At 40.5% G+C, this 19,288-nt stretch overlaps 1 protein-coding gene across 1 annotated transcript; it reads right to left on the bottom strand.

Annotated features, from left to right (window-relative positions):
- Positions 1-1,372: 1,372 nt before the first annotated feature.
- LOC147313600 (general transcription factor II-I repeat domain-containing protein 2A-like) lies at positions 1,373-2,122 on the bottom strand. The gene has a single exon (XM_086262953.1). The coding sequence runs from the start codon at positions 2,120-2,122 to the stop codon at positions 1,373-1,375; it is 750 nt and encodes a 249-aa protein (XP_086119079.1).
- Positions 2,123-19,288: the final 17,166 nt, after the last annotated feature.

Below are 19,288 nucleotides of genomic sequence, written 5' to 3'. Positions count from 1 at the left end.
TTACTATAAAGTTGATGGGCCCACTGCAACATTAGTAATAGCTCTTTGAAAAAAAAAATGACGCTTCACTTGCACTGACAGCACATGAATGGGCAGAAACTATTATTCTTGGACACGAAGCTGACTGTCACATTTTTTTCCTCCCCCAGTTAAAAGTGGGCTTTGTAAACAGACGTAGAAAGGTTTGACAGTTTCTACAGGGACTACAGCCCATCAGAGGTCTTATTAAAACAGGTAAAAATATCAGCATAAGGATTTTGCCCCACTTTTCCACAGGCATAAGAAGAAAAGGAATGCAAGGTTGGAGATGGATTTGAAGCCCACGCACTAAATGGTGTGGTCTAGCCTGTTTATAGCTGTTGGATCCTTTCCACCACATCATTTCTTTATTTCCATGGTTCAGCTTTGTCTGCGCACTGTCACATTTGAGTGTTTACATGAACCGTTGTGGTCAACCATATTCACTTGTGCACACACACTGCACCTCCTCGGGTTTTTTTATCCTAACAAGGACCTTGCAGTTTTTTTTTTAAGTGAAATGGAAAGTTAAGTTCCTAAGAAAGAAAAAAAAAAGAAATCACAGGCAGCAGAATTTTGAATTTTGCTGGTCTACCGGTCAGAAACCAAACATGTCTGAAGTTTGGGGCTGCTAGCTTGTAAAAATCTTTGTTCTGGTAATATCACTTCAGGGTGTTAAAGTTGACACGGGTTCACTGCCAAAACGTTGACACCCTTGTCTCTTTGTTCAGCAGCCTCTTTGGTGTAACCAGAGCCAGCACTGGTGATGTCACCCCGTAGACATAATGCAAAGAAAAGGGCTATCGCCAAAAGGAAAGTGGAAAGTGTCCCCCAAAATGTACTTTGAGTGCTACCTTTGAGCATGAGAGCGCTGTCAAAGCACCAGTGCATTTAATATCTCTCTCTGTATATAGTAACCATTGTCCTTAATGTAAATATGTAAGAAAAATTGTGTATGTTTCTGTTCTGTGTCCTGTGTCCTGTTTGTTTGTATATGTGTCTTTTTGGCTGCTGTTACAACCAAATTTCCCCTTGTGGGACAATTAAAGGATTATTCTATTCTATTCTAATATTTACCGCATTTGTTCTGTCTACAAATCTCTCTATTGATTCTGCAGATATTTGCGTTCTTTACAACAGCTGGAGAAAACTATCAACTCTCTTCATAAATTGCGGCATCTCTCTCTCTCTCTCTCTCACTCTCTCAAATGTCGCACACCAACTTTGATAATGACATGTTTCAACAATGAACATTGTGTGCACTGTCTCACACACACAAACTCTCAGTTCAACCAAGTCCACAAACAAAAATATAATAATCTACAATAGCATTTTCTTTTACAATGCATGTTGTTTAGTGGGACTTCTGGCATTCCTTGCCTTGAACAATCCTCTTCAAATCTGGCTTGTATTCCGTTGTTGCCACTCGAAGCAATTCTTTCACATGAGTGTCAGTCAGAACAGATCGATGCTTTGATTTCACATGTTTTAGGGTAGAAAACACAGACTCGCAGACATATGTTGACCCAAACATTGACAGTATCTTAAGCGCAGCCCGTTTGACATTGGGGTATTTTTCCATTGGCACACTTTTCCAGAACTCAATGGTCCCTTGCCTTAAAGCAGGTTTCAATTGGTCCTCTTCACAAAGATCGATCATCTCCAACTCAGTCGCAGCTTCATCTGTGACTAGCGGGACTTTCAAACAGCCGGTCTCTGCTTTAAATAGGTCGACAAGGAACGTAATCTGTGGCCTTTTCAATTGTAGATCATGGAACCGGGTCACAAAGCTTTCGTGCAAATTTTCAATCAGCGCTGCATATCTGGCTCTTTGCTTACTCAGGGCAGCGCTGGCGACTTGCCCGCTGGCTTTTAGCAGAGTGGGAAAATGCGTTATATCTCCCTTTTGAATATGTGTCTTGAACAGCTTCAGTTTGTTGACAAACGCAAACACACTTTGCACCAGGTCAGGCAGCATTTTTAACTTACCCTGCAGGGTCAGGTTCAGTCTGTCCAAGTGACACAGCATGTCGACCAAAAAGACCAGATCCATAATCCACTTGAGGTCCGAGAGCCTGGGATAGTCCTTGTCCTTCTCTTCCATAAACAGTTTCACGGCATCCAAAAGCTCAAAGAAGCGAGAGAGTACCTGGCCTTTTGACAGCCACCTCACAGTGCAGTGCAGTGGCAGGTCACCTGGAAGCCCTTGGTCCAGCTAAGCGATGAGATTCTTGAATTGCCTGTGGTTAAGCGCATGTGTGCGGATATAGTTGCCGATTTCCATCACAGGATTCATGACGTTATCTAAATTCAATGATTTTGTCACGGTCTGGCTGGCAGACCGTGGGGATGTGGGGGAAGGAGGACCCAGAACGCAGACTCTGCGATGCAAACAGTGCTCTTTATTTACAGTGAAAAGCTGTAAACACAATAACTCCGTTGCTCCCTCGAACCCCGTGTACGTGCTTCCCTCCGACGTCTGTGCCCGTGCTCGTGCTCCCCGCTGTTGTGTTTCCGCACTCCCTGTGCGTGCTTGCCTTTCTGGACCACTCTTCCTCCTGCAGGGAAACCATAGAAGCAGCCGTCAACACTAACCCTCAGCGGGCATATACGAACAGCACAGACATATGCTGACACACTGACTTGGTACAATAACTCAATGATCCCGCGCCGGTGGGAGCTCCAACACTCTCCTAAGTAGCTCCCCCGACGAGCCTGATCACCAACAGGTGTGGAAGGAACTTCAGGTGTGGCCAGTCCTCCCGCAGGGCCACACCCATCAGGCCTGCAGGTGGCTGTGCTCCATCCTCCAGCCACACCCGCAGACATACACACGTGCACAACCACACCCTGTCTATACATGCGAGTGGGACACAGACTAACACAGCATTGTGGAGAAAAACACACACATCACCAAATAATAATAATACTAATAACAACAACAACAACAGTCAAGACTGCTCACGGACCCCCGAGTCCTCCAGAGCCGGGTCCGTGACAGATTTAGACACGAGTTGCTCCATGTGGATGATGCAGTGGAAATTCCAAAAGTCTGGAATAGTTTGGTCAGCTTTGCACAGCCCCACAAGCCCGTTCACAGATCCCATCAGGGCTGGTGCTCCATCTGTGGCTATTGCAGTTAATTTCGTTATGGGCATCATGGTTTCTTTCACATCTATGCCACGGGTTCTGTCTTTTAATGGCACAATATCCAGGAGTTCTTCTTTGATCACACAATCGTTTGACGCAGATCCTAAAATATTGCCAACTGAGGCTTGTCTTGTATATCACAACTCTCATCCAATGCGACACTAAAATACTCACATGCTTGAAGGTCAGAGTGCAACTGTGATTCAATAGCCGTGTTAATGTCCGATATTCTGTGTTCAACAGTGTGGCGGGACAGTTAGACGTCTGATACCATGTGTTTTAATGTGTCGTTTTCAGGAGACAAGATTGCAACGAACTCCCCTTCATTGTATGGCTTTTTAGCCCGTGCAATGTTCCAAGCCAGCTGATAGGATGCGAGCGTTATGGTCTCTGACCGCTTCGTAAACTTTTGGAAAAACTGTGACTGCTTTCTGCCTGACTTTTCAAAGTGGCCAACTTGTGCTTGCGAAGTTCAGTCCCTTTTGGAAATTCCTGGTCGATGTTAGCATGGAGTGAGCTGAAGTGGTGCTGAAGATTTGAAGCTTTGAAATGCGCTAATGACGTCTGACATATAAGGCAGAATGGCTTTCCATTGCGTTCAACAAAAAAATATAAACTCTCCCACTCTGTTAAAAACGTCCTGTGTTCATCTTCATATTTTCTTTTTGCTGTGCATTTTTTTCCTGCCATTTTAAGGGCGAACTTGCTCCTACTGGGAAACTTTGCGGTATTTTCATCTCACACACATGCCCATTTGATGAAAATACCGTATTGAACTCAAGCGAAGCGAACGTGCACATTTTAAAACAACAACACAAAAAAACCCCAAAACACAAACACAAACTTTGATATGAACGTAAGAGCCGCATGAAACCAGGCAAAGAGCCGCATGCGGCTCGAGAGCCACGGGTTGGCCACCCCTGCTCTTGGCAAACATCAATATAACCATAGTATGTTAAAAATGTACTTTCTGATTTATCTGTGTAACTTTAAAAACTGTTATTACAAGTGAAAATTTGAAGAACTATACAGCACAAACTGTGACTGGATTAGGCTGAGACAAAAATAAAGCGACTTGGAAAGCAGATGCACTCTATTAATGGCTGTACTGATAATATCTCAGCAGCCATTTGGCCATTTGGATTAGAAGCAGCTACATAATGCCAGTGCTTATTACGTTCTCTGACAGTGGAAGTGGGAATCTCATACTCCTGTTAAGCCTTAGTCATTACTGCTCAGTATGGGAAGGTTTCTAATGTTATGTTTAGCAACCTTCATTTGTATTTACTTACTTGAATATCCACTAATCTCCCACCACATTTAACACTCTAATATAGTGTGGGTATCCTGCCAAGACAGCTATGACTCTTTGAGGCACAGACCCCTCGGAGGTGTTCTGTTCTGCTTGGTATTGGGATGTTAGCAGGACAACACTGGATTCTGTGGGTTGTGTGATAAGGTCTTTGTGGATCTGAATTTTTCTGGCACATCCTGAAGTTACTTGATTGAACTGAGATTTGGGGAGTTTAAAGACCAGATCAACACACAAGGCTCTGCTGTGTTCCTGTTAGTCAATCATGAGATGTTTTCTAAGTGTTTTTTTTTTTTAAATATATATATAAGAACCCCATTAGCTTCCACGATAGTGGTCTTCCTGGGAACCAAGCCTGCAAGTATAATAATAAAATCTAATCTAATCTAATAAAACCTTACACAATCAAATAGATGCAAAAATGTCCACATAATCTGGCTCTTACAGCCACAGTAAGGTTTTACAATTGTAAAAATATAAGCATGTAAATATCAATAAGTTTGAGGCGCAATACACAAGAATCAAAAACAGGTCACAACATCACCCTCTTACAATATTTACAATAATTAAAAACTGTGTAAATGGGCTTTTAAATGTGTGTGTTTAAAAAAAAAAAAAAACTAGGAATAGTAGCTAGTTCTCTAATTGCATAAGGCAGCTTATTCCACTTCGAAGATGATCTGAGTGTTGTGGAGCAACTTGAGCAGCCGAGCGAGGCCACTGCTTTGCGTGGTGTTTTTTTTCCCTGCAACAATGTTAAAGTTGGTTGTAGGCGTCAAAGTAACGTCACTATGAAGAGCCAAACCCAGCAGCACACATCTGCTTGCTAATATTTAAAAGAAATGAAAACATCAGTATACTTATATGATTATGTTTACTGTTTAATTTACACTGACATCATTCACACAAATGCCACAAAGGAAAAAAAGAGGACATTTTCCTTTTCTGGATCCCTGCCCAGAATTTAAATATCACAGTGCTTCTTCTTTAATCTTAAATTTACTCTGAAACCTGAAGACCTGTCTAATCCAAAGATCAGTATCACCAAACTTCCCCTTTCTTCACCGAGCCGACAGCTTCCTATTCATACTCAGTGCTAACTTTCCTTATGACAGCTTCACCAGTCATAGTTGCTTAGTCATGTATTTATGTGAGAGGATCTATGGGCACTAAGATTCCTGTGTGGCCTCCAGGGACTGATCCTGGTCAGGTCGCCTTTCCTCTCATCACTCTTGGCTTGTCTTCAAGACTCTTTCAGAAGCTGCTTCTCAATAATTCCTGACAGTGGATCAAAGTGGGATACACCAAACCTTCTCCTGCCTCACAGGGTCTAGTACACTTCCTCTTTTAAAGGCCCACCACCAGCGTCACCCAGAAGTGATCTAATCAGGCTATGGCCTGATTAGATCACTTCTGGGTGACGCTGCGCCAGAGGTAGAAGTGTCAGCGCCTGCACGTTCATACGTCAGTTACGGTAGTTAGTTGAAACCTGTAACACAACACTGCTGGAACACACTTGAGGGACAATGTGATTCTCTCTTTAAAGAAGAAAACAGAAGTTTGTGCTTGTGGAGGCCACAGCAAGGGACGAGTGGTAAAAATATATACTGAACTTCTACAGGTATACAGAGAAATAAGCATTAAGATTCAAGTAGGGGAAGGGACCATCAAAGAACGCTTCCTGGATGTCAGATGGGGTGAAAGGAAAGAGTGAAGAGGAGGAAGATAGCTGTAAGGAGTTTCTGAAAAAAAAATCCCTCGTTCCAAACAGCAAACGCATGACCTGAAAAAAGGGAGTCTTACCTTTCAAGGATGAAAGGGTGGCAGCACTTAAAGTCAACTCAGTTGAGGTAGTCTTGCACTGCCTCGAGTCTAAGAAATGAGTCAGCATGATGTTTGCAGGAAAATTCAAAGAAGGATGGCTGGCCTGCTTCCAGTCATATGTTTTAATTAAAAAAGCTAGGTGAGCATGCTGCAGGTCTTGCTACAGCCACGTGTTTCTGCACAGTTAGGCGCAGGGTGTTGCAGGAGCACGTCTTTGAGTGAGCCTGAGTTTTTCTCTCTGCTGTCTCGGCCTGCACTTTTCTGCCTCTCTCAACACATTGGTGCTTTACCCACCCCCAAATAAACTGCATCCGTCTGAAGCGCTCGCTGAGAACAAAGGGAGAAAAGCGTACAAACAATATCGGCTTTAATTTTTCATTTCAGACGCGGTAATCTGCGAGAGAGTGACGGCTTCCTGGAATGTGCCTTTCTGTTTTGATATCACCCAATGAAACGGTAATGATATGCTCCCTCCATCTGGATCCAGTTGTCAGTCTGCGCCAGAGGTAGAAGTGTCAGATGTTATTATTATTTTCTGTGTCTGATGTTTAGGTCTGGTCATAGATGAAGGAAGGTCACTTGGCATACCTCGCGTGCTCTTCTGTAATTATGGAGTCACTTGTTAAAGGTCATGTAACGTGGCATCACAGGGCAACTCATCCTCGTGCTGCACGAAAAAAAAAAAAAAAAAGCTATTAGAGGACCACGGACCAAAAACTGACCACAAAAAAAGCACAAGTGTTGCATTTGAACACGTTTCCCCCAAATGCCAAGAATGGTAGTTTGTCGTTTGGATGTCTACAGTCTGTATATAGTCGTTTCAATACATTTAGTCCTTAAGGTAAGGATTTTTACTTTCAGAAAAGGCTGATTTTATTTTCCTATTTTAAAAATATTGTAAAAAATATGCATGCCTCCTGACAGAGCATCATACAAACACGACTGATAAAACACTGATGACCTTGTTTTGCATTGGTGCTGATGAAGCTTGGAAAATTATATTTTGGATGTCAATCTTTTTTTTCTTTTTTTTTCAGAGTTCATCTTCCCAGGAGAAGAAACACACAGCAGGGGAGGCATATAGTGACAAGGCTGTCTGCCAGCCTACTAACTCCATGATTGTTTCCAGACAAGTGTAGTTGCCCCCTGGACAGCACGTCTCTCAGTTCTAGAGTAATGGCCAATTACCAGGAGGCAGTTTGTTGAAAGGATGCAGCCAGGAATTACATATGGCTTCAAACAGCCCTCAGATCCAAACATGTGCTCTCAAACAAACTACCTTCGTAGATGAAATACATTTGAAGGAAGCCAAACTGTTTTTTGAGCATCAAGTGACAGTTGAGAAATGCCCGAGTTATGAGTGAAATGAGAACTGGGATACTTTGCGTTTTATTTTAACACTAACCAGATAGAGTTTTCTAGGTTGGAACGGAGAGATGCTTGATGACATGTGCCGTGTTATTATTTCCATGCATTCAGCTTTTGTCCTTGTGTAGTCTGGGGTGTTGGAATTTGCTAGTTAAATGTGGCATTTGAATGTGGAACAGTGTGGTTACACACATCAAGGAAAGGATGCATTACTATTCATTCATCCATTACCCAGAGATGGGTTTTTTGTGTGTGTGTGTGTGTGTGTTTTGACTTTTGTCATGTGGAAGTTGACGTGTAACTTGCACCTGAAGTCCTTTTAAAAAAGGCTCAAAATAAGCAAAAATAAATAAATAAATCATTTTGAGGACACCTACAGGGATTCAAAACAGCTTCGTCTGCTGATGTGTCAATACTGAAAGCCCAACATATCACCCAATACAGAACTGCTGCTTATACAACTGTCCATTGTCAGGGAGAAGAAAAAAGATATACGAAGCAGCAAAATTCTCCCTCATCCATTTACTGTGGTTAAGTGGTCGCAGCCAGCACACCAAGTGTTTGCCAGATGTTTTATGCAACCTTTCATTTTTTACCAATTTTTTGGAAACATTAAAAAAGTTCCCATGAAAACTATGGGTAAAAGGCACTCTGCCCAGGCAGTGCTTCTCACACACCTTAAACATGTAATGAAAGAGAATACAAACAATTGTTAAAAATACATTATGGTGTTATTTCAAGATGAAACTCAAACAGATTTGTTTTTATACTTTGTTGCACAGATTCAACAAGGTGCTGGAAACATTCCTCAGAGATTTTGGGTCATACTGACATGATAGCGTCACGCAGCTGCTGCACATTTATCCGCTGCACATCCATGATGTGAATCTCCTGTGACTGTGGAGGTGATGTAAGTAAAGTGAACGTATTATTGTGTTCAAGAAACAGATTTTGGCTTTGTGACATGGCGGACTGTGCCATGGGTAGACTCATGGTCATAAAACGGTACTCATCATTTGAACAATGCTTAGTTGCTAAAACGTGCCAAGAAAACATCCCTCAATTAGACCACCGCGCTAAACCTTTGCTAAAAAAGATGATCTTTTACATTGTTTGGAAACAGAACCTGAGATTCCTGAGATGTTTTTTCTAGTCTTCTATTATTCAGTTTTGATGAGTAGTGTTACCTGTAGCCTTAGTTTCCTGTTTTTAGCTGATAGGCACTCAGTATGGTCTTCTGCTGCTATAGCACAATGCTCTTCTGTATTCTTTGGCAGTAATGAGAGCTGTATTTAAGCTACTATTGCCTACCTATCTGTTAGAAGCTGTCTGGCCATTTTCCTTTGATCTCTGGCATCATTGAGGCATTTTCGCCCAGAGAACTGCCGCTCACTGGATATTTTCTCTTTTTTGGACCATTCCCTGTAAACCCTGGAGATCAGCAGTTTCTGAAATGTTCAGATGAGCCCCTCTGGCACCAGCAGCCACGCCATGTATAAAGTTGCTTAATTTACCCTTCTTCTCAATTCTGATGCTGAGCTTTGAACTTCAGCAGGTGGTCTTGATGATGTTTACATGTCTAAATGCATTTTTTTGCTGCCATGTGATTGGCTGATTGCATATTTGCGCTAACAAGCAACTGAACAGGTGTACATGATAAATTAGTCAGTGAGTGTATAATTTAGTAATTATTTGTAACAGCTGTGAGATTAAATAAAAAAATAAAATATGAAACTGCACACATTTATAGTAAAGTCATAGTAAAATCAGTAGAAATAATGTTAACAAATTAAAAAAGCGTCTACATCAAGAGTCACGTTCTGCAATACTTTGGTTTTTCTAATATAAATATATTGTAAATATATTGGAGCAATTCTAATGTTGCGAAAACTCACTCATTAAAATTCCCGAAAGGTTGTCAGTCTTTGAAACTCTTGGGTTGAAAACCAGTCATAGTGTCAGACTAAACATCAAACTCTTTGACCTTTGACCTGGTCATTATATCAAAGTGTGTGTTTAGAGGTTGAATTAAAATGCAGCGCTCATGTGTCAGCTTGCCATAGCCACAGCTGCTTTTTCTTAGGACTGATATAGAGCAGGTGGACACATGATCGGCTGGCTGCCAGATACGAACCCATCAATCAAGATTTTTTTGCAATTCTAAATAAAAACAAAACAAAACAAAACACTAATTTCAAAGGTATATAAAGGCATGTAACAAACCAGACTAAACAGATATTCTTACAAATAAATCCATATATATTATTAAATTGATTTCACAATTTTATGCCTTATAAAATCTGAACCTTTTAAATGACTCAAACCAAGGCGGCGGACTGCAAAGAAGACTTTCTCATAGATGCAATCACTGGAACAGTAAGCTAGCAATTTCAACATCTGTGTCACAAGTAATGGTTACATTCATATGGCCGCTGTGGCAAACCTCAAAATATTTTTCCATATTCTAGATGGAGCGTTTCCACATTTATATCATCTGCAATTTTCGTCTACAGCCCGACTTGTGTGATTTTTTTTTTTTTGACCACAAATTTGGACAAATTAATCTCTTGATTAGGTGCTGTTGTGATAGTGGATACCCGTGGAGGATGAAGATTGATTGACTCCTCTGATTCAGTTGTGAGAATCCAAACAGTCCCATTTCCTACGGTGATGTCACGATGTTGAAACCAGGTGCAGAGGCCACTGAGTGCATCAGAGAGGCCCACCGTAATTCAACGCACACTTTACAGCTAGTCAGTACGCCTCAATACGATCCTTTAGTGTTTCTTAATAGTGTTAAGCTAAATTCCTTGAGATCATATGTTTCAAATTCAGACTGCTCTTATTTCAATCATCTTAATTGTCGCTGCACCTTTCATTCAGGATTTTGGTTCCTCTGTTTATGAAAATAATATGCTGCCAAGTGTTGTTCAAAATGTTGAAATGAGCACTGGGGCCTAGGGGTGAACTTAAACCTTCATCTTCACATGCATGTGTTGCTGTGGTCTTTTGATGATTTTCCACAGCTATTGCCACATCCCTACAGGAACTGAGAAAATAAAAACATCAGCTAATACTGCCAGCATCCTGTTTTTCTAACTCAAATGTGCTTAAATCCTGTTTCTGAAACTGAGCTTGTTGTTTTTGTATCAAATAAAATGACACACAACCACATAAGCACTCTAAAAAGCATCTATCAATGGCTAATGAATTTCTGGCAAAAATGACTCGATTTCAACCAAAAAATAGTTGAAAAATAAAATCTATAACCCTCGATCAACATTACACCCCATTCATTAGGTGACCACTAATCTTCAAAAGCATTTTTCTGCGTTTGTATGTGCAGAATTTGCAAGAAAGTTGCAAGATTTTCAGTTTCCATTTGTTGTCAGTTTGAATTATTGATTGCTCATCTTTGAGCAACCTGAGATTGCATGCAGTTGAACAGTCTCTCTGGGAAGAGCAAAAGAGGGAAAACGTCTGGCAAAACAGACTATCATCTGACAATGATTGGGCTTTCTTCATTAGCTTTTTAAAGTGTATCTACATCCATAAACGACGACCTGTGCACAGAACGGGAAGGCTTCGCTCAGATGTCTGTTGGCTTCACCAGAAGTCATAATATTGGCTGTTGTCCCCAGAGGCTAAGTCATCAGACTATAGCTGATGGTTTCCCAGATTGGGTGACAGTCTGGAAACCCATCTGGCAGTTGGAGCACTTTAAAGTCATAGTGGCACAGTACCCTGCTGGTTAAACGACTGTAAAAAGAATGACAGTCAAGCATGGGTACACATTGTTGTGAGGTGTGTCAATTGTTGTTACAAAGGGGCATTTTCAAAATTTTGTTGTGTTTTCTCCAACAATACATGAATTCAACTAACAAAAGTCACCTTTACATTGTAAGCTAAAGACTATAGAAAAACACAAATGATCAGACAAACCAAGTGAGCATGCACTTGGCAACTGTGGGCAGGAAAAACTCCTTTTTAACAGGAAGAATCCTCCAGGTGAAGCCACCTGCTGTGACTGGTTGAGGGTGCACAAGGAACACTGTGAAAGAGAGCCAGAGGGAAGGAAAAACTCTGAAAAAGTCATAATTGACCAATTTTGAAGGAATTCAGTATCTGCAGTATAGTTTATGACAATGATGTATTTAGAAAGATGAATCCGTCTCATTCATGCTGCTGTGGGTTATCTGAAATACACAGAATACCTAAAATCCAACATTCCCATCTGATAGTGAAGTTTAGTTTTTTATTAATAAATTATAGTTATTAAAAGTGCTCATTGTATTGTCCACTATGCACCTGTTCTTTAATGCTGTGGAAAATTGCCGCTCCTCTTACTCCGCTCTATATTTATTTAGGGTTTCTCAGCTGGTTATGGTATAATCAGGATAATCCACTCTGACCACAGCATCAAAATCAGCTCCTACTTTAAAGCAAACGCATAGTGCCTCATATGTTATTCATTAATAAACATCTGTATACAAGTAAAGTTTATTGTGACATATGGTGGTGCAAGATGGGTAAGAAGAGTGGAATAATAGGAGGGCAGTTTATAACCAGACAGCTGCCCTGCTGTTTCATCAAAACTCCCCATTAAAATTTAGTCTCAGGTCTGGTCTTTTAACTGCTTGCAAAGAGATGGCTCCATACTCTGTCACTGCTGTCTGGGGGGTTGTTTATCTGTGCCACAGTGTTGCTATGTCTGGACTCTATAAGGTTTTTCAGCACTGAATTAAAGATGCAGGAGCTCTGGCCTGCAACACAGCAGTATGTAACCGTATCCTCCCCCCACTGCTCTTGCTCTATCAATCAAACCTCTGACTCGCCGACCCTCTGATGGGATAAATGATTCTAAATCTGACTAAAGCCATTGCTTTGGCACTGAAGGTATAAATCTTGGCCTTTAATTTAATAACGTGAGCCAGGAAGGGTGAGGCACCTGGACTGTGATTGGTCAGGGGGATGGGAGACAGAGAGGAAAGTCCTTGGGTACTATTTTCTCTTTAGCAGCCCCTGGTAGCCAGGAATCTGGATGTCTAATTCAGACCGATAACTCTTGTTGCGAGCTGTGATAAACTGCTCTGCATTTTCTTTAAGTCACTCACCTTCTACCTGAGCTCTTATTGCTTCTCCTTCTCCATTACTTCCTCTTAATCTGTCTTTTGCTGAAGGTTCAAAGGGCTGTTTCTCTCTACTGCAGATGCCTGATTCATCCCCTTTTTAATGTGCAATGTTGGTGGGGGAGGCACAGAGAAAACACAAGTGATGTGTTTAGCCAAGGCTTTTATTCGATTTAACTACCATAATACTTCTTGCAGGCTAAGATCTGGTTTCCCCTTGGCTGGTTTCAATTCAGTGGCCTGTAATCACCATTTCTGATGAGTTTCCACATTATGGCCTTCTGTCATAAGCAACTCTGTCTAAAATATGTTCTAACATTGTAAACTTTGTGAAAGGATCTGCGTCAGTCCAAAACACAATTGCCAACCAAGTATGTTTAACCAAACTCCTTGGTAAGGCTGAGAAAGGCTTTGGCAAACCTTACCATAGAGAGGTGGTTAGATGGTTCTCCGGGTGACTATTCCTACTACATCTAATATGTGCTTGGTTTCCAGAGGGGACAGAAGAAATCCTATTAAATGGAAATATATTTTTATTAAAAACATGCAGTGATGGTAAAAAGAACGTACAACCTTTGTCAATTTTAAGGTTTTATGTAGCAATTTATCCAGTCCTTCCCGGTGCCTAAAATTAGGCAAATGCAACCTGTAATGAAAAGCAGCACATCACGCCGGATCATTATTTATTTATTAAGCCAAAATGCATGAATCGGTAAACTATAGAACCGCCTCGAAGTCTTTGTTTTCTGTAGGAGTTTATCAGGTCTCCCTTCACTGTGGGGGAATTTTAGCCCGCTCTTCTTTACAGGGTTGCTTCAGTTAGGGTTAGGTCGAGCATTTCAGCCTTTCAGGTCGAGGTCCGGACTTTGGTTTGCTTTATTGTGTGGCCCAGCTTGACCACAAACTGTACGGATGGTCTCTTATTTGACGTGAGGATACTTAGGTATACAGAGGATTTCACGTCATTACTTCATCCACCACCATATGTGCCAGTTGGTATGAGGTGTTTGTGCTGATATACTTGTGTTTGGTTTCGGTCAGCTGTGGTGCCGTGTGTTACGGCCAGACATCTCCACTTTGGTCTCCTTTCCAAAGGAAATGGTTCCAGAAGTCTTGTGGTTTGTACAGATGCAACTTTGCAAACTTAAGCTGTGTTGCCATCTTCTTTTTACAGAGAAGAAGCTTTCTCCTGCAACTGTTCACAATAAGCCATATTTGCTCAGTCTTTTTCTAAATAAAAATGGTCTGTTTTCTAATTGAACTCTAATGAAATTTGACATGTTAACGGACGCTTGTAGAGTCTTTAGGCTACACAAGATGTAGCTCTTGTGTTGTTTGACGTTTCAATGAGGACTGCACACTCTGACCTTGGGGTGAATTTGCTGCGATGTTGTTTCCTCAGAAGGCTGGCAGCTGTCTTGAATGTTTTCTTCTTGTGAATAATGATGGACTTTAAATTGTTTGGAAATAGCCTTATAATCCTTACAGATTGACAGGCAGCAACAATTGGAGGAAGAACATAATAGCTGATGTCTTTCCTCCTTGGTGTGGTGTTAACATAAGCCTGAAAGTTCCAAACCAGCAAACTGTCAGAACTTCTGCTTTTACAGAGCTGCTCAAACTTACTAATGATCAGTTAATCAAGTGGATTTGATTAATTCTCTTCCTGTTCCCATGGAAGCAGTAAGGGTGTATTTACTTTATCACACACTGTTCTGCAAACTCTCTGCTTAGTTTTTGTTAAATAATAATGATAGTGTAATATGCTATGCTTTATATTATATCTGAGGTTGCTTTTAACTAGTCTGAGATACTTTCAAAGGTGTGACATCTGACAGTGTAGCAAAGACAATGATCCTGCACCCCGAAGGTATTAGGGCCCCAATCAAAATACCTATCAGTAGGGGTGTTTCTTCTACATTACAACATTTTCACAATGATATTAATAAAGTAGACACATTAGAATTAGAGTTTGACTGTGTTTTATCTTATAAACCAAGCTTTTGTTTGTGCAGAATACATTTCTTTATGAAATTAATTACAGCTCTCTAAATATTTACTCTGTATTTGTTTTAGCTCACCACCTTTGCTACCTGTCATTTGTGCAAAATACCTGTGAACCTGTTGACGTCAACAATTCAACAATGCATTTTTTTTCATCCAGTGTTTTATAGAGCATCCCTTTGGTGTGGGTGCATTTTAAATTATGTTAGGCAAAATAAAAAAGAGCATTGCTCAAAAGAAGAAGGGGAGAAGAAAGCAGAATGAGTAAACCAACAGGACTAGAGCAGAGTTCTCATTTTACTTTGCTGAGTGTAGACCTGAAAGATATAGTTAGTGTTTTTGTACAGGAGTGCAGAAACACTAACCACTTATATGCTCAAAATTTCTGTGATATATGTGGAAGCTGGTCTACTGGAAACAAATGTTGAATGAGGAACTGTATGAATGAGTGCGCTCGTTATAGGGTGAGGACCCCCTTCTCTTTTTTATTCCATGCTCCATTACAGTTGTTTTTGTGTTACTTTAGCAAGGCTAAATCTGTTTTGGGTTTGTGTTAGTCTGTTTGAAGAACATGATTAGAGGTGAGTTTATAGTATGAGCTTAGATAAATGTATCTGTTCCCCCGACCTCTGGCTGCAGATGTTGTCCAAGGTGCTGATCAAAAGCCTGAATGGTGCTATTAATTTTACTGATGCGATTCGGTATTTTTTTGCACTTACAGAGTGAGACTGTGTGTGCGTGCATGCACAACATGTCAGGAAGGGGAGAGTTATTATACTTGCTGATTATTTTTTATGCCCTGATACGTAAAACCATAGAATTTTTCCTTCTTTTACCATGTATTTGCAATACATCACAAACAAATGTTATGTGTAAGAACATTCGTTTACTCTGAAAAATGTTTGCCATAGAGAATGTAGGTTATTTCAAGAAACTACGATTTCCAGTTAAAGTTTTAAAAGGAAACTAAATTAAAGTAAGTGTGGAAGTGGACGTCAGAGAAGATGGGCTAAACTTTTATCTACTGATATTCCTAATCAGCGCTTAGGACGGAGCTAACTGTTCCCATATGGCAGGGGTGTGTATTGAAGTGAGCTCCATGTGCTGCTTCACAAATTCTTGGGGAGTATTTCTGTAATGGAAACACATGTAGAGTCCCTCTGATGGTCAGGTGTGGCGCAGTGCTCCATTATTTGAAAATGTTTTCAATGGAAAGGAGCCATCTCATCTTTGTGGTGTCTCCTGGATTGGTTGCCACGTGTTGTTACATTTTACACAAAACACAGCTCCCCGTCTTGTTACATTTTGATCCTTATGCATTCTCAACACAAAGAACACTTTTACTATAAGTGATAATTGATGATGTCTTTAAAGTTGGGCTGTTCTGGACTCAGTAGTTTGTAGATTGCATTGCCTGTGTCTAGCACGCTTTAATTTATCTTTTCCAAAAAGCAGAACTAGAAGAACATAAAAAAAGTCATGAGTTGAAAGGAGGTTCTGGGGTCTTTAAGATGAATCCAGCCATTTGTACAACTGGTGACAGACAAAAATTTTCTTCCGATCACTGGTCACTTATCCGTTACTTAAAGACACTCTTAATCTTGGACCCTTTCATCGCTCTTTAGGAAGTAAACCGACCATCAGAGCACACATTGGCCTGCGTGAGCATATGTCCTCATGTGTATCAGACATGCTGGTGGGTGGTTGAGTGAGATAAAACGGATCATTGGCTCTTTCAGCTGTTGTCCTCTGTTTTAGTTGGAAATCAGGCAAGAATGACTTCATCTCCCTTGACTTCTTCTAGGTCATCGGGCTGTAAGGAGCCTCTTATATCCTTTCTTTTTTTCCCTTCCCATACACTGCGATACAACTGTTCAAGCATTTAGATGCCTGCCGAGTAGCCCTGGACCAGTGACCAATTAATGGGTCACACAACACTGATATTTGAACTAAAGAAGAATTTTGTATCCAAAAGTAAGACCCTGCAGTGCCAGTTCAAAAAGAAGGAAAGACAAATTCCAGGAAAAAGACAATGGAAGCACAAAGAAATGGCGGAATAACTGCAGTATTTTGAATTGCAACTAGCAAGTCACAATCCTACCCTAGATAATACAATTCGTAGCTGCATTCACTTTTTTCTTACAGGGCAGAAATTGGAGCCAGTGAGTAAAATTTGAGAAAAATAACACTCTGATGCACTGCACCAGCTTACAAAAAGCCAAGAATGAATAAAACGATCTCAGCGGTATCCCAAGGGTTAACCAATATGACTTGTTTAAGGAAAGTGAGGAAACAGAACGACTGAAAATACAGGCAAAACTTTAGGCAACATTTACCGTCCACAAATCTTGTAGATAGCAAGCATATCCTGAAAAAGCGCTCAGGGCTAAATCACGATATCCCTTATGACAAAAAAATAAAACATACAGAAACCAGCTCTGCTAAAATATGCTTTTGTAAAAGGAAAAAAAATGCTTCAGGAATATCTATTAAAATGCCCAGCACAACCAATAAAACATTCACTTAACCTCATAGCTTTCTACTAAAAGTCTGAGGTTGGGTTTCTTTAAAGTAGGTCAAAGAGTGGAACTCGGGTTCACTCTATAGTGAGGCCGTATTTGTGTTCCATATATGAAAAAGCACTCCTTCTACCATTGTTCTCCCACTAAGGATTAATAACTCAGGAACCTTTAAATACGACAGCACTGCTACTCACTAGAGTTACAGGTAGAAGTCTAAATGAGAACCTTAAAAATAACAAAAGGCTAGGTGACATTTTTCAGAGAAATGTGCATATTTCCCAATCACTGTTGGAGAATAACAGAAATCAGTGAAAACGTGGACGGCCAGAATACACTATGAGGCCAATTATTGGCTCAGCCACAGTATCTGGTGTCTCAAGCATTCATGAGGGCCTGTGTGTGGTTATTTATGCAAGCTTTTTCACTGAAGACACAACCAAAGAATATATTTCAAAGGGTTTCTCCCTGGTGGACTCGTGTCTTTCTGAGTTTCTTGGAGAGAATATGCAGGTTCTACGGGAAAGGGGGGGATGTAGGAATACTGAGCACACTTGAAACAGACTACAGATTAGCTAATGTCTTTGATGACCACAAAGAAAGAAAAGTAAAGAACAGAGTTCCTCTGAAAGTAAAAGTTATTTATACACATTTTTAAAAAATACATGAGATGATTCTTATTTTTATTTATTAGTAGAGTAGTTTTAAAGAATGTGGAGTCTGTCTGCATCATGTCAGAGAAATCATGATTAAAACACAGTAAAGTCCTGGTTTATATGAATTACCAGATTAACATGTTGTTTTTTATGCTCATATTTTAGCATTGGTGTGGCTGCTATCCTGTAACTGAAAATCAAAGGTTTAGCAGCCATTTGACCTGTCAAAGCATCCAATGAAAAGATGCTCCCCTCCCACTTGTTCTAGCTGGTTGTACCATCACAAATTTTGTATTTTCTTTGTTCTTTTCCACCCCCTAAACAGACCTCCTTATCCCCGGGACACTTTTGCCTTTGACACACTCATCTGCTCGAGTCCATGGCTGAACCCTTAGAACGCCCACCCCAATAACGGGATATAGTTCTTCTGTGGCCGTCACCAAAAAAAGAGTCTTTATCCACCCACCTTTTCCAAGCATTTCTTATGAAGACATGTGAAGAATCGTTTAGGAGCCTTACTCTGCAGGGGCTCTACAAACACATATCAATACATTTCCACACTATACCACCTTATACCTTTTTTACTATTTTTTTTTACCCTTCTTCTACCCTCAAGTTTGAGAAGGACAGAGTTTGATCTATAACGGTCTCTGCTCAGGTTCAGTGTTGATGAACACCAGGGCTTTTTTTTCCCCGCTTGGGGTAAACGTTAACACATTAGCCATCAGGGGAACAGTGTCTGTGTACACATTTTGAGACACTGCACCCCAGAGAGAGGAACTTAACCTGTGTTTCCTTGACAGAACAGAATATGTGCTCTGGAAACCCTGAGAACTGCCTCAGGACCACATTTTGAGTTTTAAACTGAGCCATGGAAGGTTTTGAATGGTGGGAGAGGCTCAAGCACACATGTTAAATGTTGTGGAATCGAAGGGTCAGCCAAACTGGGATTAGCTTTTTAGAGCATAGCATTTTATGAATACATGATGCATGGTGCAAGTGAAGAAACGGTTGGGATCCAATGTCAAAAATGCTCCTCCAATAGAGGAAGAAATATATAATCGAGATCTGTCATATGCTGTAGTTGGTAGTAAAAAAATTGCGGTCTATCAATGATTTTGCAATTGTGAAATAAAAGTGTATTTATTTGATTTATTATGGCTTTACTGGGATGTTTAAAATATAGCTGTGAAAGCACCGCAACTTATAACTCTTAATAGCAGTAGAGCTCAGTCTGTAATAGAGACACAGGCTCAGACATTAACTTGTCATAAAAAAAGAAACCTACTGTATTATTAGAAAATGTCT

Source organism: Aulonocara sp. 'chitande type north' Nkhata Bay, linkage group LG15, assembly GCF_057382095.1.
Source record: "Aulonocara sp. 'chitande type north' Nkhata Bay isolate Kocher_YH1m ecotype deep benthic linkage group LG15, A_spYH_male_GT1.1, whole genome shotgun sequence".
NCBI classification, from domain to species: domain Eukaryota; kingdom Metazoa; phylum Chordata; class Actinopteri; order Cichliformes; family Cichlidae; genus Aulonocara; species Aulonocara sp. 'chitande type north' Nkhata Bay.
This window is presented reverse-complemented; position numbering and strand designations above follow the sequence as displayed.

What these genes read in the sequence shown, in the direction of transcription:
- LOC147313600 (XM_086262953.1), bottom strand. Translation starts at nt 2,122, where the DNA reads ATGGAAGAGAAGGACAAGGACTATCCCAGGCTCTCGGACCTCAAGTGG.